This window comes from Bombina bombina, chromosome 4 (genome assembly GCF_027579735.1).
Source record: "Bombina bombina isolate aBomBom1 chromosome 4, aBomBom1.pri, whole genome shotgun sequence".
NCBI classification, from domain to species: Eukaryota; Metazoa; Chordata; class Amphibia; order Anura; family Bombinatoridae; genus Bombina; species Bombina bombina.
The window spans coordinates 806,817,303-806,841,459 of NC_069502.1; the positions used below are offsets into that span (position 1 = coordinate 806,817,303).

The 24,157-nt window shown below is 38.8% G+C and overlaps 1 protein-coding gene across 4 annotated transcripts; it reads right to left on the reverse strand.

The window, feature by feature from the left end:
* Nucleotides 1–5,541: 5,541 nt before the first annotated feature.
* LOC128657060 (gastrula zinc finger protein XlCGF8.2DB) lies at nucleotides 5,542–24,134 on the reverse strand. 4 transcript variants are annotated; one of them, XM_053711287.1, is made up of 6 exons: nucleotides 24,050–24,134; nucleotides 22,282–22,387; nucleotides 18,855–18,959; nucleotides 17,581–17,743; nucleotides 7,714–7,821; nucleotides 5,542–6,227 (listed from the first exon to the last, which is right to left on the reverse strand). In XM_053711287.1, exons 2-6 carry the CDS (start codon nucleotides 22,357–22,359, stop codon nucleotides 5,557–5,559), a joined length of 1,125 nt encoding a protein of 374 aa, XP_053567262.1. In that variant the 5' UTR covers nucleotides 22,360–22,387; nucleotides 24,050–24,134; the 3' UTR covers nucleotides 5,542–5,556. The 4 variants fall into 4 exon arrangements, with proteins under 4 accessions (XP_053567262.1, XP_053567264.1, XP_053567263.1 ...); XM_053711289.1 differs by having other exon boundaries at nucleotides 17,581–17,683; nucleotides 23,974–24,107; XM_053711288.1 differs by having other exon boundaries at nucleotides 17,581–17,728; nucleotides 23,974–24,107.
* Nucleotides 24,135–24,157: the final 23 nt, after the last annotated feature.

Below are 24,157 nucleotides of genomic sequence, written 5' to 3' on the forward strand. Positions count from 1 at the left end.
TCCTGCCTCAATGGAAGCTTCCACGGCGGAAGAGAGGACATGTCCACTAGATCGGCATACCAAGTCCTGCGAGGCCATGCAGGCACGATTAGAATTACTGAAGCCCTCTCCTGTTTGATCCGTGCAATCACCCGGGGAAGGAGAGCAAACGGTGGAAACACATAAGCTAGGTTGAACGACCAAGGCATCTATCAGTTCGGCCTGAGGATCTCTTGACCTGGATCCGTATCTTGGGAGCTTGGCATTCTGACAAAACGCCATCAGATCCAATTCCGGTCTGCTCCATCTGAGAATCAGGGTGGCAAAGACCTCCAGATGAAGTTCCCACTCCCCCGGATGAAATGTCTGTCTGCTTAAAAAGTCCGCTTCCCAGTTGTCCACTCCTGGGATGTAGATTGCTGACAGATAACAAGAGTGAACCTCTGCCCACCGAATTATCTTGGATACTTCTGTCATCGCTAAGGAACTCCTTGTTCCTCCCTGATGATTGATGTAATCCACAGTCGTGATGTCCGACTGAAATCGGATGAATTTGGCCGAAGCCAACTGAATATTGCTCTCAATTCCAGAATATTGATTGGAAGTAGAGACTCCAACCGAGTCCACACACCCTGAGCCTTCAGGGAATTCCAGACTGCACCCCAACCTAGTAGACTGGCGTCCGTTGTCACTATCACCCATGAGGGTCTGCGGAAGCACGTCCCTTGGGAAAGATGATCCGGCAACAACCACCAAAGAAGAGAGTCTCTTGTCTCCTGGTCCAGATCTATCTGAGGAAACAAATTTGCATAATCTCCATTCCACTGTCTGAGCATGCTTAGTTGTAGAGGTCTGAGATGAAAACGAGCAAACGGAATGATGTCCATTGCCGCCACCATTAATCCAATTACCTCCATGCACTGAGCCACTGATGGCTGAGGATTGGACCAAAGGGCTCGGCATATATTCAGAATCTTTAACTTTCTGACCTCTGTCAAGAAAATTTTCATGGATATGGAATCTATCAGAGTTCCCAAGAAGGGAACCCTTGTCTGTGGAATTAGTGAACTCGTTTCTAGATTCACCTTCCACCCGTGAGTCCTCAGAAAGGACAAAACCATGTCTGTATGAGACTTTGTCAGATGGTAAGATGACGCCTGGATCAGAATATCATCTAGATAAGGCCCCACTGCAATACCCCGCGGCCTGAGGACCGCCAGAAGGGACCCTAGAACCTTCATGAAGATCCTGGGTGCTGTGGCCAACCCGAAGGGAAGAGCCACAAACTGAAAATGTTTTGAAAGCAAACATTAGGAACTGATGATGATCCTTGTGGATAGGAATATGAAGGTATGCATCCTTCAAGTCCAAGGTAGTCATATATTGACCCTCCTGGATCAACGGTAGAATTGTCCGAATAGTCTCCATCTTGAAGGATGGAACTCTGAGAAACTTGTTTAGACTTTTGAGATCTAAAATGGGTCTGAACTCTTTTTTGGGAACCACGAAAAGATTTGAGTAAAATCCCTGCCCCTGTTCCAGTATTGGAACGGGACGAATTACCCCCATAGTAGAGAGGTCTTTTACACAACGTAAGAACGCCTCTCATTTTATCTGGTTTACAGACAATTGTGAAAGAAGAAACCTCCCCCTTGGGAGAGAATTTTTGAATTCCAGTTGATCCCCTTGGGACACGATTTCCAGTGTCCAGGGGTCCTGAACATCTCTTACCCAAGCCTGCCCCCTACTAGATCCGGTCCTGGATCGGGGGCCGCCCCTTCATGCTGTCTTGGGAGCAGCAGTGGGCTTCTTGAGTTGTTTACCTTTGTTCCAAGTCTGGTTGGGTCTCCAGATGGCCTTGGCTTGAGCAAAATTCCCTTCCTGTTTAGCGGAAGAAGAAACGAAGTTCCGAAAGGAACGAAAATTATTTTGTTCACCCCTCAGTTTAGCTGCTTTATCCTGAGGTAGGAGATGACCCTTACCTCCCGTAATGTCAGAAATTATTTCTTTCAAGTCAGGCCCGAATAGGATTTTCCCTTTGAAAGGAATAGCCAAAAGCTTTGACTTAGATGACACATCAGCAGACCAAGACTTTAACCATAACGCTCTACGCGATAAAATGGCAAATCGGGGATTCTTAGCCGCCAACTTGGCAATCTGAAAAGTGGCGTCCGTAATAAAAAGAATTAGCCAGCTTAAGAGCCTTAATTCTATCTAAAATTTCCTCTAAGGGAGTCTCAGTCTTAAGAGACTCTTCTAAGGCATCAAACCAGAAGGCCGCCGCAGTTGTGACTGACACAATGCAGGCCGTCGGTTGTAACAAAAAACCCTGATGAATAAATAACTTCTTTAGAAGACCCTCCAATTTTTTATCCATAGGGTCTTTGAAAGCACAACTGTCCTCAATAGGAATAGTAGTACGCTTAGCCAGGGTAGATATAGCTCCCTCCACCTTAGGGACTGTTTGCCAAGAGTCCCGGACGGTGTCAGCTATGGGATACATTTTCTTAAAATTAGGAGAAGGTGAGAACGGGATACCCGGGTCTTTCCCATTCCTGTGTAATAATTTCCGATATTCTCTTAGGAACCGGAGTAAGCAGGCACTTCTAAATATTTGTCCATCTTACACAATTTCTCTGGTGGAACCACAATAGAGTCACAGTCATCCAGAGTCGCTAAAACCTCCCGAAGTAACAGGCGGAGGTGTTAAAGCTTAAATCTAAATTACATTACGTCCGAGTCCGTCTGAGGTAACACACTCCCTCAGACAGAAGTTCCCTGACCACCAATTCAGATCCCTGTGAGGAATCAGAGTGGCTTCTGTCCTGCTGCGTTTGCCCTGCAATACTGGCAACTTAGACAAAACCTCTGTAAGGGTAGATGACATAACTGCAGCCATATCCTGCAGAGCAAATGAAGTGGACACGTTTGAAGAACACGGCGTCGCTTGGGTGGGCGTTAGAGGTTGTGACGCTTGGGGAGAAAGTAGCGGCATACCCTGATTCTCATCAGTCTGAGAATCATCCTTAGACATATTTGCATTAAAGAAAATCTGATCTTTACATTGTAAGGCCCTTTCAGTACATGAGGGACAAAAACAAGAGTTTTTGGCATCTGAACACATAGAACATGTACTTTCCTGAAGTTCAGACATGTTAAACAGACTAGCAATAGCAATAATAGTCATTTTTTGCTTGATATATCGAACTCTGAAGTCAAAACATATACTCAAATTTTTTTTACCAAAAACTGTACTGCGCCTTTAAATGATAAAAGTGCAACAATTTTTCTGTTATCTCAAAAACAACTTTTGCAGCAATAAAAAAATGTCCTTATGTGTCCAAATTTGCTTAACAATATTGCACTTGTTTGGATATGTTATATAACAATTTATATCACATTTATCAGTTATATCAATTTTTTTAACAATTCAGGCTCCTGCACCTCGCCACAGCTCTGCTGCGGCGCCTACCTGCCCCCAGAGTACACTGATTCAGCTTAGGTAGCGATCCTTCGATTACAAACTTAACTTAGGCCCCACCGGAGCCTAGGACTTTGCTGCCTATCCGGATGAAATACTGCGCGGCTGAGCTCATGAAATTAGGCCCCGCCCACCATGGGCGTCACTCGAGCCGTCTTAAAAACCGCATGGGAAGCAAAATAACATGCCGGTCCCAAAGAAAGTGTTAAGCCATGTGCCCCTCTAACATATTGATTAATATTCTCTCACTAAAAAGCGTAACTTATGAAAAGCTGCACTCTCTCAGGCCTGTTATCGTGATATAACAAGACAGCCCTTAGACAGCAACCGCATCTCCCAGCGTCTAGCCCATACTGAACACACATAAGTGAAAAACAGCAAACAATATAAAAGGGAATTCCAGGTCCACCATTTTACATATAGTGCCTACTGATTACCCCTCCCCAGATAGGGAATAATGTCAGCCTGTTCTGATGTATCAAGTCTCCCCAGAAACAAATAACTGAACATACCTCAATGCTGCTTGTAGCATGACACGGTTCTCCACACTGAAGATATTTCTTTACACTACCTTCAACTGCTCTGTGGAAACCAGCAGGATCTTAGATAATGTTTGCTAAGATCATCAACATCAGGGCAGAAAAATAAGATGTCTCCACTCTTCTTAGGAATTAAGTGACTGACGATTTCTCCCTGAGAAAAATAGTACTCACTGTCACCATTTTAAAATAAAAAACTTCTTGATTGAAGAATCTAAACTAACACCTCACTTTACCTCTTCCTATCACTGACACAGGCAAAGAGAATGACTGGGGTGGGAGGGAAGGGAGGAGCTATATATACAGCTCTGCTGTGGTGCTTTTTGCCACTTCCTGCTGAACAGGAGGCGTAATCCCATAAGTAAGGATGAAATACGTGGACTCGTCATATCTTGTAAAATAAATTAACATACAGAATTGATAAATAGACCTTAAAGGGACATAATCATGAAAGATAGCTTTTGGGTTTCAGATAGAACATACAATTTTCAGATTTACTTCTATTATTAGATTTGTTCGATTCTCTTGGAATCTTTAGTTGAAGGAGAGCAATGTTCTACTGGGGCCTATTTGAATACAATGGATGAGACAGTGACAAGCAGCTAGCTCACAGTGGTGAATTGCATCTGAGTGAGCATACCTATGCAGGCTTTTCAACAATGGATATCAAGATAACAAATCAAATCAGATAAGAGAAGACATTTGGAAAATTGTTAAAAACATCATGTTCTTTCTGAATCATGAAAGTTTAATTTTGACTTTCCTTTACTTTAATGCCATTGCTCCCCTGCAAATCTATGTATACAGAATCAACCCATACTAAGTTTCAAGAAGTTCACTGAATTGAAGATTGTTTGAAATGGAATAGATCTGCACAAGGACCTAAGTGTGAGGAGGGAGGGGCAAGCATTAAAAATGAAAAATAATGTTATTGTTTTAGTTAAATAAAACTATTTCTATTGTCATTATTAAAGGGACACTGAACCCAATTTTTTCTTTTGTGATTCAGATGCATGCAATTTTAAACAACTTTCTAATTTACTCCTATTATCAATTTTTCTTCATTCTCTTGCTTTCTTTATTTGAAAAAGAAGTCATCTAAGCTATTTTTTGGTTCAGAACCATGGAAAGCATTTGTTTATTGGTAGGTGAATTTACGCACCAATCAGCAAGAACAACACAGTGTGTTCACCAAAAATGGGCCGGCATCTAAACTTACATTCTTGCATTTCAAATAAAGATACCAAGAGAATGAAAAGAATATGATAATAGGAGTAAATTAGAAAGTTTCTTAAAATTGCATGCTCTATCTGAATCACGATAGAAAAAATTTGGGTTCAGTATCCCTTTAATATAATCTTACTGACTAGTAATTTAAATCAATTTGATTTAAATCACATCCACCCTGGGGTCACCTCATAAATGCTTGAGGTGCAGAAGTGGCCTCAAACAGTTCCAAAACTGCACACCCCAGGACGTCACATGCAGTCATCATCAGCACTTGGTATTGTGTGGGTGACAACTAAATACCACCCTCTGTACTTAGGAGGTTAAATTCTAATTTATTTTAATATGAGTTTTCTGATGCCTAATAAGAGTTTTCTGAGTAAAACATTTCCCACATTTAGAACATGAAAATCCTTTCTCCCCTGTATGGATTTTCAGATGGCTAAGAAGAGTTGATTTCAGAGCAAAACATTTTCCACAGTCAGAACATGAAAATGCTTTCTCCCCTGTATGAATTTTCTGATGCCTAATAAGATTTGATTTGTGAGTAAAACATTTCCCACAGTCAGAACATAAAAATCCTTTCTCCCCTATATGAATTTTCTGATGGCTAAGAAGATGAGTTTTCTGGTTAAAACATTTTCCACAGTCAGAACATAAAAATCCTTTCTCCCCAGTATGAATTTTCTGATGCGTAATAAGATTTGATTTCTGATTAAAACATTTCCCACAGTTAGAACATGAAAATCCTTTTTCTCCTGTATGAATTTTCTGATGAGCAACAAGATTTCTTTTATGGTTAAAAAATTTCCCGCATATAGGACAGGAAAATGGATTTTCTCCTCTATGAATTTTTAGATGTTTAAGAAGATGTGATTTCTTAAGAAAACATTTCCCACAGTCAGAACATAAATTTCCCACGTGGCTTCTTTGATTTTGAAGATGTAAAGAAGCATCTGCACTCTGATCATGACTAGGATTATTGCAGTTTGTGAATTCACCTGTCAATAAGAAACACAATGGGAGTAATGTTATTAATTACATAATTATTTTATCATGAGATCATATAAACTGTTCTGAATTAGTCAGTCCCTTACACTTGTAGTAGTCATTGTGACCACTAGACCTTTCCCTGCTTCAATGTTAAGGCTTAAGGACAGTTTACTGAACATTAGGGATAATTTCTGAGAATTCACTTAGTCAAAGAACGAACTAAATAGAAATTAAGGTTTTTCTACCTATGGATCAAGTCTTTCTAAAATTGTGTTCACAGAAACTTTTAGTAATACAATTATTTCAGCCCATAAACTAATCTTTATAGCTACTGCTTGTAGTAAACAAAAGGATGACTCTAGAACAACAAAACAAATAAAATGTCTCCAAGTGGTGTAGTTTATTTAAGCAATATATAAAATCTTTATCATAGAGAAGAATCTCACTCATGTCAACTACACCTTCTAGGAGAATCAGCAGCTCCCCAGCCAGCTGTGTTACTCAGGCAGTTCTGTTATATCATATAGATGATGAGGATTATTTAGATGAAAAAGCTTAAAGCTAAACCAAAAGGATATCAACTTGTGACAAATCTCCAAAATAACATCAAACCACCACAGTTAGTGAGTTAACTTAAAAAAGGCTAAGAGCGTTTACATCACAGGAAAGAGGGTTAAGTTTAAAAACGCTTTAATATGCAACATTAGTGCTTATTGTTAAGTTTTATTGTGTGCGTGTGTGATGTGTATGTTCACTAATATGTACACAAACCTGTGTCCTGTTTCCCACAGACACACCACAGACTCACCTGTGCCATTTCCCACAGACACATCTCACACGTACACTCAACTGTGCGATGCAACCCTCACACATTGCACACATACACTCATCTGTGCCCTGTTTCCCACAGACATGTCACACACAAACACTTGCATGTGCCCTACATCCGTCTTAAGTGTCACACACGTACACTTACATTTACCCTGATTTCCTCAGACATGTCACACACGTACACTCACACGTGCCTGCCCTACTTCCCAAAGACATGTCACACAAATACACTCACCTGTGCCGTGCTTCCCAAAGACATGTCACACACGTACACTCACCTGTGCCCTGTTTTCCACAGACATGTCACAAACTTACACTCACCTGTGCCCTGCATCCCTCTCACGTGCCACACATATACACTCACCTGTGCCCTGCTTCCCTTAGACATATAACACACGTATACTCACATGTGCCCTGCTTTCCACAGACATGTCACAAACTTGCACTTACCTGTGCCCTGCATCCCTCTCATGTGTCACACATATACACTCACCTGTGCCCTGCTTCCCTTAGACATATAACACACGTATACTCACATGTGCCCTGCTTTCCTCAGACATGTCATACTTGTACACTCACCTATCCCCTCCTTCCCACAGACATGTCACACACTTACACTCACCTGTGCCCTGCATCCCTCTCACGTGTCACACATAGACCTACCTGTACTTATATTGTCACATATTTCCTGCTCTGCAGCATCTGGCATATTTCTTTGCCACTGATCTTCTGTTTGTTCCGTGTTACATGAAATCTTAACATCATTTTCACCTGAAGAAAAAAAAAGGAGAAATAAATAAATCACTTTTTACAATTTCTGTTGTCTCTTTTTTTTAAAAATAGTTTAAAAAAAAATTTGAAAATTTTTGTAATTTAAGCTATATACACCTGAGCCTACATCACTAGCAGTCACATCAGTAAGAAACATTCTATGTAATGACATCAGCACAACAGTAAATACAACCGGTGTCATGCAGTAAAGTGAGTAAATTAGTATCAGTTATATTACTCGCTGCAAATACAGCCCCAATTGTAACCAATCAGAATTCTATTTACTTCTATTATCAAATTTGCTTCATTATCTTTTAATCCTTTGCTGAAGGATCAGCATTGCACTGCTGGCAGCTAGATGAACACATCTAGTTAGCCAATCACAACAGACAAATGTGTGCAGACTCACACTAGTGTAGGATATGTGTGTATTCCTTTTCAACAAGGGATACCAAGAGAACAAAGCACATTTGTAAATAGAAGTGAATTTAAGAAATGAATTTAAAAGTGTCTTAAAACGTTATGCTCTATCTGAATCATGCAAGTTTAATTTTGGCTTTCCTATCCCTTTAACTGCTGAGCCATTTCATACCCTTGTGCTGAAGCGGTTTTCAGTCTTTTGCTATAATTGTATTTACATAAGTTACATCACAATCGCCACAAATAACAGGTGAGTTTTCATCTATGTTTTATTGGGTGGGAGTAGTAGAACTAAAAGTGAGACACATCACACACATACACTTACCTGTGCCCTGTCTCGCAGATACAGGTCACACAGGTAGGTACCCTTATAATAGACACTGAAGAATTAAAGTCAAATCAGCCAATAGGATGTAAGCAGCTTTCATTCTATTGGCTGATCTGAATTTGTCAGCCAATAGGAATGCAAGAGTACCCCCATATAAAAGGGGGTACTTTGCATTCAAGCTTCATTGTGCGGTGGGAGATTGCATGAAGAGGACCTCTGTGTCGCACGGATGAAGAGGATTGCAGAGGACATTGCAGCCGCCACCGGGATGAAGATACAAGATGGATAGCGGCATGGATGAAGATTAAAGTGAAGGTAAAGTTTTGCGTTTTTGTAAGCTTTATTCTATTAAACATCTACTATATAGTAAGATCGCAAAGTTTTTTTTAACTATTTGTATATATAAAATAGTACAATAAACTGTTTGTAATTACGTTCTCGGCCGGTCTTAGCGCCTCCCTCCATGTATTTCCGGCTTTTTCACTCTATTACGTACAGAGCGGTCCCACCCGCTCTATACGTACTTCCAAAGCGCGTTCCCGATTGACGGACAACTTGCGCATGCGCACACTGGGCCGTACACACATACTTACTTTTGGTCAAAACAGAAGAAATTGCAGCGCTCGAGTGAAATGTATCAAAACAGGTTGCAGCCACAGATACTGTTTCCAATTTCTTTTAAATAGACTGCGTTCTCAAGATTTCGTTTTACCTGTTTGAATTGCGCATGCGCTAATCTGGAGCGAGCCCGGCTTGGAAAGGGGAGGAAGTAAAGCCGACGCATGCGCAGAACGTCAAGCAATGTTATGACGTCAAATGACGGCCGCCTATCGGCCAGACTTACTATTGGCTAAGTGAAAAATGTGACCGGACTGCCAAAAAAAAACAAAAAAAAACGGGCTGTTTGTCTAACGCTTAGAATTGGAGATAAAAAAGCTGATAAGTCGGTAAATATATAACAATAAAAAAACTCATGACTTAAACTACCCTTAATTTTATATGTATTTACATTTGAATCAATCGAACCTTGCTAACTTTACCTTCACTTTAAAGAAGATAGCCCCGCAAAGGATGAAGATGGAGCCGTCGGGATTAAGAGGATTTGTTGTCGTTCAGCAATGGTGAGTAACAATTTTGGGGTTAGGGTTAGTTTTTTTTTTTTTGGGGGGGGGGGGGTTTAGATTAGGGCTTTCTTTCATGTAATTAGCAAGAGTCCATGAGCTAGTGACGTATGGGATATACATTCCTACCAGGAGGGGCAAAGTTTCCCAAACCTTAAAATGCCTATAAATACACCCCTCACCACACCCACAATTCAGTTTTACAAACTTTGCCTCCGATGGAGGTGGTGAAGTAAGTTTGTGCTAGATTCTACGTTGATATGCGCTCCGCAGCAAGTTGGAGCCCGGTTTTCCTCTCAGCGTGCAGTGAATGTCAGAGGGATGTGAGGAGAGTATTGCCTATTTGAATGCAGTGATCTCCTTCTAAGGGGTCTATTTCATAGGTTCTCTGTTATCGGTCGTAGAGATTCATCTCTTACCTCCCTTTTCAGATCGACGATATACTCTTATATATACCATTACCTCTGCTGATTCTCGTTTCAGTACTGGTTTGGCTATCTGCTATATGTAGATGAGTGTCCTGGGGTAAGTAAGTCTTATTTTCTGTGACACTCCTAGCTATGGTTGGGCACTTTGTTTATAAAGTTCTAAATATATGTATTCAAACATTTATTTGCCTTGACTCAGAATGTTCAACTTTCCTTATTTTCAGACCGTCAGTTTCATATTTGGGATAATGCATTTTAATTTAACATATTTTACCTTAAAATTTGACTTTTTCCCTGTGGGCTGTTAGGCTCGCGGGGGCTGAAAATGCTTCATTTTATTGCGTCATTCTTGGCGCGGACTTTTTTTGGCGCAAAAATTCTATTTCCGTTTCCGGCGTCATACGTGTCGCCGGAAGTTGCGTCATTCTTTGACGTTATTTTGCGCCAAAAATGTCGGCGTTCCGGATGTGGCGTCATTTTTGGCGCCAAAAGCATTTAGGCGCCAAATAATGTGGGCGTCTTTTTTGGCGCTAAAAAATATGGGCGTCATTTTTGTCTCCACATTATTTAAGTCTCATTATTTATTGCTTCTGGTTGCTAGAAGCTTGTTCACTGGCATTTTTTTTCCCATTCCTGAAACTGTCATTTAAGGAATTTGATCAATTTTGCTTTATATGTTGTTTTTTTCTTTTACATATTGCAAGATGTTCCACGTTGCAACTGAGTCAGAAGTTACTACAGGAAAATCACTGCACAGTGCTGGAGCTACCAAGCTAAGTCTGCTATAAACTTTTGGTATCTGTTTCTCCAGCTGTTATTTGTATTGCATGTCATGTCAAACTTATTAATGCAGATAAAATTTCCTTTAGTACTGTTACATTACCTGTTGCTGTTCCGTCAACATCTAATTTTCAGAGTGTTCCTGATAACATAAGAGATTTTATTTATTTTAAATCCATTAAGAAGGCTATGTCTGTTATTTCTCCTTCTAGTATACATAAAAGTCTTTTAAAACTTCTCTTTTTTTCAGATGAATTTTTAAATGAACATCATCATTCTGATACTGATAATGGTTCTTCTGGTTCAGAGGTTTCTGTCTCAGAGGTTGATGCTGATAAATCTTTGTATTTGTTCAAGATGGAATTTATTCGTTCTTTACTTAAAGAAGTGTTATTTGCATTAGAAATAGAGGATTCTGGTCCTCTTGATACTAAATGTAAACGTTTAAATAAGGTTTTTAAATCTCCTGTAGTTATTCCAGAAGTGTTTTATCTCCCTGATGCTATTTCTGAAGTAATTTCCAGGGAATGGAATAATTTGGGTAATTTATTTACTCCTTCTAGACGTTTAAGCAAATTATATCCTGTGCCATCTGACAGATTAGAGTTTTTTGGGACAAAAATCCCTAAGGTTATGGGGCTGTCTCTACTCCTGCTAATGTACTACTATTCCTATGGCAGATAGTACTTCATTTAAGGATCCTTTAGATAGGAAAATTGAATCCTTTCTAAGAAAAGCTTACTTATGTTCAGGTAATCTTCTTAGACCTGCTATATTTTTAGCGGATGTTGCTGCAGCTTCAACTTTTTGGTTAGAAGCTTTAGCGCAACAAGTAACAGATCATAATTTTATAGCATTATTATTATTCTATAACATGCTAATCATTTTGTTGGTGATACCATCTTTTGATATCATTAGAGTTGATGTCAGGTATATGTCTCTAGCTATTTTAGCTAGAAAAGCTTTATGGATTAAACTTGGAATGCTGACATGTCTTCTAAGTCAACTTTGCTTTCCCTTTCTTTCCAGGGTAAATATTCATTTCGTTCCTTTCCTCACAACAAGGAACAAAAGCCTGATCCTTCATCCTCAGGAGCGGTATCAGTTTGGAAACTATTTCCAGTTTGGAATATATCCGAGCCTTATAGAAACCTATAGCCAGCTCCTAAGTACCTATGAAGGTGCGGCCCTTATTCCAGCTCAGCTGGTATGGGGCAGATTACGTTTTCTTCAAAGAAATTTGGATCAATTCCGTTCTTAATCTCTGGTTTCAGAAACATTGTTTCAGAAAGGTACAGAATTGGCTTCAAGTTAAGGCCTCCTGCTAAGAGATTCTTTTCTTTCCCGTGTCCCAGTTAACACAGCAAGGCTCAGCATTTCTGAAATGTGTTTCAGATCTAGAGTTGGCTGGAGTATTTATGCCAGTTCCAGTTCTGGAACAGGGGCTGGGGTTTTATTTTATCTCTTCATTGTACCAAAGAAGGTCAATTCCTTCAGACCAGTTCTGGATCTATCATTATTGAATCGTTATGTTAGGATACCAACATTCAAGATGGTTACTGTAGGTCTATCCTGCCTTTTGTTTAGCAAGGGCATTATATGTCTACAATAGATTTACAGGATGTGTATCTGCATATTCCGATTCATCCAGATCACTTTTAGTGTCTGAGATTCTCTTTTTAGACAAGCATTACCAGTTTTGTGGCTCTACCGTTTGGCCTAGCCTCAGTTCCAAGAATTTTTTTCAAAGGTTCTCGGTGCCCTTCTTTCTGTAATCAGAGAATAGGGTTTTGGTATTTCCTTATTTGGACGATATCTTGGTACTTGCTCAGTCTTCTCATTTTCGTAGAATCTCATACGAATCGACTTGTGTTGTTTCTTCAAGTTCATGGTTGGAGGATCAATTTACCAATCAGTTCATTGATTCCTCAGACAAGGGTAACCTTTTTAGGTTTCTAGATAAATTCAGTGTCTATGACTCTGTCCTTGTCAGACAAGAGAAGTTTAACATTGATATCAGCTTGTCAAAACCTTCAGTCACAATCATTCCCTTTGGTAGCCTTATGCATGGAAATGTTGGGTCTTAGGACTGCCGCATCAGATGCGATCTCCTTTGCTCGTTTTCACATGCGACCTCTTCAGCTCTGTATGCTGAACCAATGGTGCAGGGATTACTCAAAGATATCTCAATTAATATCTTTAAACCGATTTTACGACACTCTCTGACATGGTGGACAGATCACCATCGTTTAGTTCAGGGGGCTTCTTTGTTCTTCCGACCTGGACTATAATCTCAACAGATGCTAGTTTTACAGGTTGGGGAGCTGTGTGGGGGTATCTGACGGCACAAGGGGTTTGGGAATCTCAGGAGGTGAGATTTCCGATCAATATTTTGGAACTCCGTGCAATTTTCAGAGCTCTTCAGTCTTGGCCTCTTCCGAAGAGAGAGTTGTTCATTTGTTTTCAGATAAGACAATGTCACAACTGTGGCATACATCAATCATCAAGGACTCACAGTCCTCTGGCTATGAAAGAAGTATCTCGAATTTTGGTTTGGGCGGAATCCAGCTCCTGTCTAATCTCTGCGGTTTATATCCCAGGTATGGACAATTGGAAAGCGGATTATCTCAGTCGCCAAACGTTGCATCCGGGCGAATGGTCTCTTCACCCAGAGGTATTTCTTCAGATTGTTCAAATGGGGGAACTTCCAGAAATAGATCTGATGGCTTCTCATCTAAACAAGAAACTTCCCAGGTATCTGTCCAGATCCCGGGATCCTCAGGCGGAGGCAGTGGATGCATTTTCACTTCCTTGGAAGTATCATCCTGCCTATATCTTTCCGCCTCTAGTTCTTCTTCCAAGAGTAATCTCCAAGATTCTGAAGGAATGCTCGTTTGTTCTGCTGGTAGCTCCGGCATGGCCTCACAGGTTTTGGTATGCGGATCTTGTCCGGATGGCCTCTTGCCAACCGTGGACTCTTCCGTTAAGACCAGACCTTTTGTCTCAAGGTCCTTTTTTCCATCAGGATCTGAAATCCTTAAATTTAAAGGTATGGAGATTGAACGCTTGATTCTTGGTCAAAGAGGTTTCTCTGACTCTGTGATTAATACTATGTTACAGGCTCGTAAATCTGTATCCAGAGAGATATATTATAGAGTCTGGAAGACTTATATTTCTTGGTGTCTTTCTCATCATTTTTCTTGGCATTCTTTTAGAATACCGAGAATATTACAATTTCTTCAGGATGGTTTAGATAAGGGTTTGTCCGCAAGTTCCTTGAAAGGTCAAATCTCTGCTCTTTCTGTTCTTTTTCACAGAAAGATTGCTATTCTTCCTGATATTCATTGTTTTGTACAAGCTTTGGTTCGTATAAAGCCTGTCATTAAGTCAATTTCTCCTCCTTGGAGTTTGAATTTGGTTCTGGGGGCTCTTCAAGCTCCTCCATTTGAACCTATGCATTCATTGGATATTAAATTACTTTCTTGGAAAGTTTTGTTCCTTTTGGCCATCTCTTCTGCCAGAAGAGTTTCTGAATTATCTGCTCTTTCTTGTGAGTCTCTTTTTCTGATTTTTCATCAGGATAAGGCGGTGTTGCGAACTTCTTTTGAATTTTTACCTAAGTTGTGAATTCCAACAACATTAGTAGAGACATTGTGGTTCTTTCATTATGTCCTAATCCTAAGAATTCTAAGGAGAAATCGTTGCATTCTTTGGATGTTATTAGAGCTTTGAAATATTATGTTGAAGCTACTAAGTCTTTCCGAAAGACTTCTGGTTTATTTGTTATCTTTTCCGGTTTTAGAAAGGCCAGAAAACTTCTGCCATTTCTTTGGCATCTTGGTTGAAATCTTTATTTCATCTTGCCTATATTGAGTTGGGTAAGACTCCGCCTCATAGGATTACAGCTCATTCTACTAGGTCAGTTTCTACTTCCTGGGCGTTTAGGAATGAAGCTTCGGTTGATCAGATTTGCAAAGTGGCAACTTGGTTCTCTTTGCATACTTTTACCAAATTCTACCATTTTGTTGTATTTTCTTCTTCTGAAGCAGTTTTTGGTAGAAAAGTACTTCAGGCAGCGGTTTCAGTTTGAATCTTCTGCTTATGTTTTTCATTAAACTTTATTTTGGGTGTGGATTATTTTCAGCAGGAATTGGCTGTCTTTATTTTATCCCTCCCTCTCTAGTGACTCTTGTGTGGAAAGATCCACATCTTGGGTAGTCATTATCCCATACGTCACTAGCTCATGGACTCTTGCTAATTACATGAAAGAAAACATAATTTATGTAAGAACTTACCTGATAAATTCATTTCTTTCATATTAGCAAGAGTCCATGAGGCCCGCCCTTTTTTGTGGTGGTTATGATTTTTTTGTATAAAGCACAATTATTCCAATTCCTTATTTTATATGCTTTCGCACTTTTTTCTTATCACCCCACTTCTTGGCTATTCGTTAAACTGAATTGTGGGTGTGGTGAGGGGTGTATTTATAGGCATTTTAAGGTTTGGGAAACTTTGCCCCTCCTGGTAGGAATGTATATCCCATACGTCACTAGCTCATGGACTCTTGCTAATATGAAAGAAATGAATTTATCAGGTAAGTTCTTACATAAATTATGTTTTTTATTTTTAAAGGGCTGAAAAAGAGCTGAATGCCCTTTTAAGGGCAATGCCCATCTAAATGCCCTTTTTGGGGCAATGGGTAGTTTAGTTTTTTTTTAGTTAGGTGTTTTTAATTTTGGGGGGTTGTAATATTAGGGGGTAATTTGTTAATTTTTATGGCAAAACTTTAGGGCAATGCCCTACAAAAAGCCTTTTTTAAGGGCTATTGGTAGTATATTTCTAGATTGGGGGGGTTATTTTGAGGGGGGTTTAAACAGGAATATTAGAATAGGAATAACTTTTCTTATTTTGGATAATTTCGTAATTTTAGTGTTTTTTTGTAATGTTAGGTTTTTTTCTTTACTGTAATGTTAGTTTTTTTTTAGTAATTTAGTTTTTTTTATTAATTTTGAAGGTAGTTAGTATATTTTTAATTTAAAGTGTATTTGAATTGGGGTTAAGTTAGGGGTGTTAGGTTAGGGGGCTTAGTTATTAGTTTAATACTTTGCATTGTGGGGGGTTGCCGGTTTAGGTGTTAATATTATAATTAGGTTTTGCGATGTGGGGGTATGGCGGTTTAGGTGTTAATAGTTTTATTAGGTACTTTGCGTTGTGGGGAAATGGTGGTTTAGGGGTTAATAAGTTTATTAGCAAGTTTTTGTTGTGGGTGGATGGCGGTTTAGGGGTTGATATGTTTATTTAGTAGTTGCGATGTGGGGGATGGTGGTTTAGGGGTTAATATGTTTATTTAGTAGTTGAGATGTGGGGGATGATGGTTTAGGGTTAATAACTTTTATTAGTGATTACGATGTGGGGGGATGGCGGTTTAGAGGTTTTGATGTGTAGGTTTTTTTAATACATTTTGGTTTTCAATTTTTACGTTTATTTTATAGTTATGCGTGCCATATACTGGAGTAAGTTACTGGTGACGCTAGAAATGTTCAGTTGCGCACCTTTCTGAACCTCGCTAGTGTTTCCGACTTACGCCATTATATCATCTGGCGGCGCGTGTTATGTGATTCCCCCGATGTGCAAGGTGAATTTATGGGCGACGTGGGTTTCAGCAGTTGTGCTGAAAAATACGCCACGTATGTAATCTCGCCCGGTATGTTTATGAACCAAATAGATTTTATCATTGCAACCCGTATGTACTGAGGCTCATCGTTTTTATAGGGTGAAATAATATCAGAATATCCTGTACAAGTTCTCTTTGTGTTCCTGTGTCTAGATTTTCATCACTGTGACCTGTTAGTTCTAATAGAGAATAAAATGTGTTTCTTTTTGCTAATCATGAAACAATGTACAATGTATTCTATTTGATTTTTTATAAAGATGATCTGTTGCTGGATAAAGCTACATTTTTCTATCAGCCAATGCGCATTACAACCTAAGAATGTGACATACATTTCCTGCTAGTCTGTTGGTTAAAGTGATGGTAAAGTCTCCCCTTTATAAAATCAGATGCAGAATGTTAGTGATATTTTTAATGGAGTTTAATACATCAGTTGTAATGAAGATGCGCTATAAATTACTTTTTAGTACACATGTGAAGTTCAAATACCTTGTGCTCCACCACCCAGTTCAAAATTCAATTTTTCAGTGAGCTAACGGTTTCAATTGTTCTCCAATCCGTGCTCTAGCTACAACAGAAGTGACAAATGGGAAGAGCGCTGATTGGACAACAATTCAAACCGTTAGCTCACAGAAAAATTGACTATTGAAATGGGCAGCGGAGCATTTGCAAAAAAAGTAAGTTATATTGCATCTTCATTGATGAGTTAAACTCCATCTAAAATATCACTAACGTTACAGATCTGTTTTTATAAAGGGAGAGTTTACCATAGCTTTAAATAAATTTGTGCATATAAAAATATTCATATATAATTGCATTAATATCTCTGATTTTTTGCTTGTCACACCCTTGTAAAAAATGTTTTGATATTTATTGGGTATAAAACTTGTTTATAATCAGACAGCTCATTAGATTAATACACCTGACGGATTGTAGATTTACACTCTTTCAGTTACTTCTGTAGTGTTTGTGCATTTCCTGAGTGAGATACTTATTACTACACAGCGTTACCTGAGCTCTCATTTCCTGGGATCTCCATAGTCCTTAATGCTTGGTGAGTCTCCATCATGACGTCCTTGTAAAGCTCCTTGTGTCCCTCTATATACTCCCACTCCTCCATAGAGAAATACACAGCAACATCATCACGCTTTATAGGCACCTGAAACACACAGCACTGACACAGGGACTGGTTCCGTCAGACACTTTTACTGACAGAGCCAGGATAATGTTATTGAGAATATGCAGAGACACAGACAGAAGTTAGGAAAATACTCAATGGGCCAGATGGGTAAGTAAAGCGTTACTGAGCCCTGGCACTAGTATAATGCCACATTCCCCAGCAGTGTGCACCTCTAATCTATAACCTAGCACCTTTAATCAGTCGGTGAACACTGCTGCAATGGGGGGTGGATTTTTCCTGTAATTGTGCAGTTCTATAGAGCAAATGTTCCAACCAAACCCCAAGGGCCGGAATGTGACCTTTAGAGACAAATATATGCCACCACTAACCAGCACAAACTATTAGAATCTAGATTACAAGTCAAGAGAGACTTTGGTCCTTGTTTTAGTATTTCTCAATTTGGTATTAAAATTCACTGGTTAAAATATTTCTGAAAGACTTATTTGTTGTGGGCAATTTAGTTAGTGCATCACATGCTTATGAGATGTGCTAAATAGCGTGCTGGCAAAACTTATCATGATTTTACCAGCTAAATATTATGTGCCCAATGCATAGAATGATAAACTTTTAATGTCGCTTTTTAAAAGCTGTAAACTGTTACCGCGAGCAGTACCCACCGGCATTATAGGCTCCATAACCCCTCAGCAATAAACACATAAACTAACACACCCTCATAGCATTTAACCTCTAAATTGCCAGGCCCCGCTACAATAATTCCTCACAACCACTATACCCTCTAACAGCCATTTTTCAGGTGCTTGTAACTTTTCATTGCATAAACAAATTTCTTTGAAATGTGCCAGCTTTGTGGGCATCCTCAGTGATAAGAAATGCTAAAAACTTTACATAAATATTTGAATAATTTTGGTCTAATATAATAATATATTTTTGGATGTTTTGTTTTTCAGATTACCCTTGCTTTTTAAAGTATATAAACAAAGATACATATGTTTGGCCCTTAGTATGAAAAGGTTATATACCCCATGTACAGCGAGGACATGTCATGCTACAATCAGCATATTCTAATCATTTCATCATGTTATTATGTGTAAATAAACAAATACAGCCAGTGACATGCAGCTGTTATTATGACATATTCCATCACCTCTCCTGTCAGCAGGTACATGATCTGCAGGGTGTGGGTCAGTATCCTCTCTGTCGTCATCTTGTCCCCGGTCATGTCACTCGCTGTCAGTGAGTTAGTCACACGCTGCAAGAGTGAAACGTAAAAACATCACTGACCCCTCTCACATCACTTGTGTATCCCGTTATCATATTCCCCATCTCATCATGGTCACATGGAAAACCATTGTAAAATATCTGCACCTACAGTAAATATTGTATATATGCACAGTATTTATCAGGAATTAATGGTTGCATTACAAAATATCTGAACACACAATAAATAGTTTATAGATGCACAGTATATATCAGTAACTAAGTGTTGCACTGCACAATATCTGAACACACAAATATTGTAAAGGGATATTAAACAGTATGAAACTGTAATATAAAATGTTTAATTATATGTAGCTAAAAAAGACTTTCCAATATAGTTGTATTATTTATTTTGTTCCCCTTTCCTGTAAATTGACTAAGACATTTTTTGATTTCTAAATTTCACTGAGTTTCTATAAAGTATGGGAGCTGCCATGTTTGAGTTTAAGTTGCCCCTTATTTGTTTTCCTGCTGAAGAGAATTAGAGACAGATATAAAACAGGTAATAAAAGAAGTAATTTCACACAACTTTCAGTGTTTTTCACTGAATTTTTTTGCCAGCCGTGTGGTATTATGAAATAGCCAGGTGGCATTATGAAGTGGTGTGCGGGCAGTGTAATATTTTCTTATATTATATACTTTTCTTTAATTCATCAAAATTGACATTTCACTCGTTTTCTTCTAAAACTTACCTTTTAATCCTGAGAAGCTCCATGATTCCCCTGGCCGTCAGCAGCCTCTTCTTACGTCAGAAATGACGAATCCGGCTTCCTCCAATCACGGCTTTCCCCCCCAGGGGATTATGGCCTGAGGCAACGCCGAGATTGGAGGAAGCCATATTCGTCATTTTGGACCCGCGAAGAGGGCTTGCGATGGGCAGAGGAAGCGCTGCAGCGGCTGTCAGGATTAAAAGCTAAAGTTTTTAATAAAACAAGTGAAATGCCAATTTTGATGAATTAAAGTGCCCTTGTTTTTAATAGGATTATTAAAAACAGGGCACTAATTCATCTAAATTGATCTTCGCTTTAATATTGGCTAAAAAGGTTTATAGCTTTATTTACACAAACAGAGATAAATAGAAAAATAGTTTAAACATGGCGGCGTCCATTACTTTATAGAAACTAAAGTCATTTATAGAAATTAAACCTTTAGACATATATTTTCAATATTTAAACTGATATAATTATAAAGATAAATCTACATAGTATTCTAAGACTAATCTTTGCATTGAATACATCATAATGTCTAGTATTTATTTACTGTTTAATATTCGTAACACAGTGTAGGAAGGGCGCTACAAAGCAGAGTCAAATGTGTCAAAATGATAATAATAATGTGCGCACGGTACAAAAATAATTCATAAAAATATTATTTTAATATGGGGTTCAATGTTGATATAAAATTCACTATTAATACAAAACTCTGAGCAAAAAATAATAAAACATCACTATTCATAAAATGAGTCACAGTTTATAACATTAAAAGTCCTCAAAAATGTAAGAAGGGAAAGCCGGAGCGCATAGGCGTCATGACACGCTGTATCCCGGGCCAAGGTGCACCTCTAATATAGCAACAGGCTATTGATTGAGCTGGGGGTGAGTACCCGATATTATTTGACACCACAGTCTGTGGTTGGAAGTCTGTATATGATCAGGAGCTGCAGAACAAGGTTTGCTTTAAAAGGTCAAGTCAACCAGTACCTTCATATATTGGTGGATAAGTACAAGTGGTTATTGGGAGACGTCCCAGGACTTTTGAACCATAATCCACATTTAAGCTTATGGACTGTCATTTTTGAGGACTTTTAATGTTATAAACTGTGACTCATTTTATGAATAGTGATGTTTTATTATTTTTTGCTCAGAGTTTTATATTAATAGTGAATTTTATATCAACATTGAACCCCAAATTAAAATAATATTTTTATGAATTATTTATCTACCGTGCACACATTATTATTATCAGTGACACATTTGACTCTGCATTGCAGCGCCCTTCCTACACTGTTACGATTGTCATATTTCATATCTTTAGAAAGGAGATATTTTTGGAGAGGCAGTAAGTCAGGAGTATTGCGCAACACTTATATTTTTACAGTTTAACATCCCTTGCAAAATATCTGTGAACACAATAAAGTTTTTACATATGCACAGTATTTCTCAGCAATTAAGAGCCGCATTGGAAAAGATCAGCATGCAAAATACATTTTATAAGCATTTAAATGGTCATTTTGTTTTTAACATTCACACTGATTTGCAGTGCAGGGGCAAAACCCTTATTAAGCTTTTTAAATATATAATTTGCTGTGGAGAATTAAGGAAAAATATAACTAAGCTCCTGCACTGATCAAGCAATCACCATCTAATATGTTGAAAGGTCAGTTTCTGGATCCGGCAAGATTTACGCTCCAGTATCTTTGCGTGTAGTTGAAGAAAACCCCCCCACATACATTATATAAAGATAAATTACAGGATATCCAGGTAACATGCACAATGAAATTACCAGGATGTGAGTAGACTATCCAGGTAGCGGGTGTACGTGCAGGTATTATGTATATATGGCATATCTACACTTGCTTATGGCCATTCTATACAGCAGCACTTCCACTTCTGCACAAATTACTAATTGTTTATACCATATAAATATCAGTTTATTCTTTATTAGCCTAAGCCTGACATCACTTCATAAGCAACCTAAGCTGCCCCATGGTCTGTGTATGGGAATGATGGAACAAACTACAACAGGCTGTTTGAATTTCTACAAGAGAATATTCACATAGATGAATTACATCTCTGAATAGAAACATATCTGCAATATACATGTATTGGCAAAAATGCTTCTAGTAAAGTTATCACTGTTTTAGTGTAAACATTTTTCTTTGCACGTGCATGTGAAGCACAGCTAGATATTCTCAGTGAACCAGCACTAAATACTGCAACTGCTCAGATCATCAGTGGGTTTTTTTTTATCATGCCAGCAATAAACAAATTGAGTCATTACCAGATGGTAAAAACACCTTAGGCTCTCTGAGCAAGTGTTGTGTTCAAAATGCTGCTGCACGGTGTATACTTAAATACACTTTTAAAACAGGTATAACTTTTACTAGAAGCATTTTTACTTATGCATATATATTACAAAACTGCTTCTATTCAAAGCTGAAATGTATCCATGTAAATTCCAATTTTGGCTGGAATGTCCCTTTAAACACTGGCTTCTTCTTTTCCTCTGAGCATCTGTGACTTCTTGTTGCTAAGCAACTAATACACATATTCCCTGCAAAAGGTTACCGTGGTGTCGTTATGGTGTTTTCTCACCTCTCCCGTCAGCAGGTAGAGAATCTCCAGGATGTGATTCAGGATCTGCTCAGGCAGCTTCTTCTTCATCTTGTTCATAGTCAGTGATATTCTGTAACACTAAGACCTGCAACAGTAGCACACACATGCCAGAAATGACTCTTATAAGAATAATAGCCATACATACACTTATACACACACTGACCTATGCATACATGTGTAGTCCACATATATCTATACAAACTCACATACATGTATGCATTAATACACCTCATAGTAAAGACTGTTCCCTCTGCCACACACACAGCCCCCTCTCCAATACATTATATCCATAAATATAGTATATATCACTCTGTCTTTCTCTCTCACCCCCCCCTTCCAGTATCTAAAATACAGATATATAATATTATAAAAAGGTTCTCTCTGCCTTACACACACAGCCCCCCTATCCAGCACCTTATATACAGATATATTATAGAGATGATCCCTCTGTCTCTCACACGCAACCCCATTCCCAATACCTTATATAAAGGTATATATAGGCTTACCAGAAGTCCCACTTTTACTGGGATTGTCCCGGTTTGGAGGCGCTGTCCCAGTGTCCCACCCAGTTGTTCATTCTGTCCCAGTAGGGTTGCCACCTCCAGGTTTCAAATCATGTGTCCGGGTTTTAGCCCTCCTGAAACCCAGACACATTATTCAAAATGACTGGATTGTGGCTCTCCAGCATAGCTGGATGCTGCCTGGTACTTTGTTACATACAGCCCTGCTTAGCTTAACGTTTGTGTCCTTCAAAGTTTACATTTAATAATACAGGCTGAGTGAGCAGCATAGGTTTTTTTTAATTTTGTAGTACTACTTGGTTTATTTTTCTAAGAATTTAACCCCCCCCCCCGACCCCTGGTGACATTGCCGGTAATACACCTTTAGGGGAATCATATGGGTATGAATAGGAAGTACAGACAGACAGGATTTTTGGCCTGGATCTTGCTTTACTTCATGCAGAATAGCATTTTGGCTATAATCTTCCTGCATTATCGTATAGAGTAGCCTCTTAAACAGCTTTAGCAGGTACGTGTTTCTTTTTTACTTTCATTCAATGTTGTATTTATGCCTTATCAGTATTTGGCTCTGTTCCTTAATTAGACACATAAAACACATATTACACTGCAGATATTAAATTGTGAAATTGATAAAGGGATAATTATGCTTGATGTTTGGCATTATTTATAATCTTAGATTTAAAATAATGATTTATTTGCCATGACAACGTAATGGTGCCTTTTTCACTAGGGGGTGGTGTTATGGTCTATTTAAACTGTGTGATTCACTTGTTTGACTGAGGAAGGGTAGAGTATCCACAAAACATTACACACATAAAAGCTACTACTTTAAAAGGATCGGAAATTGCCACACCCCCTTGACCACACCCCCACTGGCACCGCACCAGGTGGTCCCAGTTTCACCTCTAAAAATTATGGTAAGCCTAGGTATATACAGTAATATTATAGAGATGATTCCTCTGCCTCACACACAACTTATCACCAGTACCTTATATACAGATATATGCTATTATGGTTTCCTCTGCCTCAAACACACACAATCCTCTGCAGTAGATTATATAGAGGCATTTACTATTTAGGAGACGTTCGTTGTGATGCACACATTTCCCCAGTGCTTTGTACACAGACACATCACCATTTAGAAAGTTACCTGCATGAAACCACGGTATTAAGTGCTGAGACAGCAGCAGTTTGTTCCGTATAACAACAACTATGACTACACTTACACTAGCGAATAGCGATCAAATCACAAAGACAGGCACAGCTACAGGAAGCTGCATTAGAGATGCCTGCACAGCTACTTCCGGTAAATCTCTTTCCCTTGTGGTCACATC

Excerpts from the sequence above, each read along its gene's own strand:
- LOC128657060 (XM_053711287.1), bottom strand. The coding sequence starts at position 22,359 with ATGAACAAGATGAAGAAGAAGCTGCCTGAGCAGATCCTGAATCACATC. Across the intron at positions 7,822-17,580 it reads CCCAGGAAATGAGAGCTCAG|GTGAAAATGATGTTAAGATT; the intron begins GTAACGCTGTGT and ends TTTTTTCTTCAG. Across the intron at positions 6,228-7,713 it reads ATGTGACAATATAAGTACAG|GTGAATTCACAAACTGCAAT; the intron begins GTAGGTCTATGT and ends TCTTATTGACAG.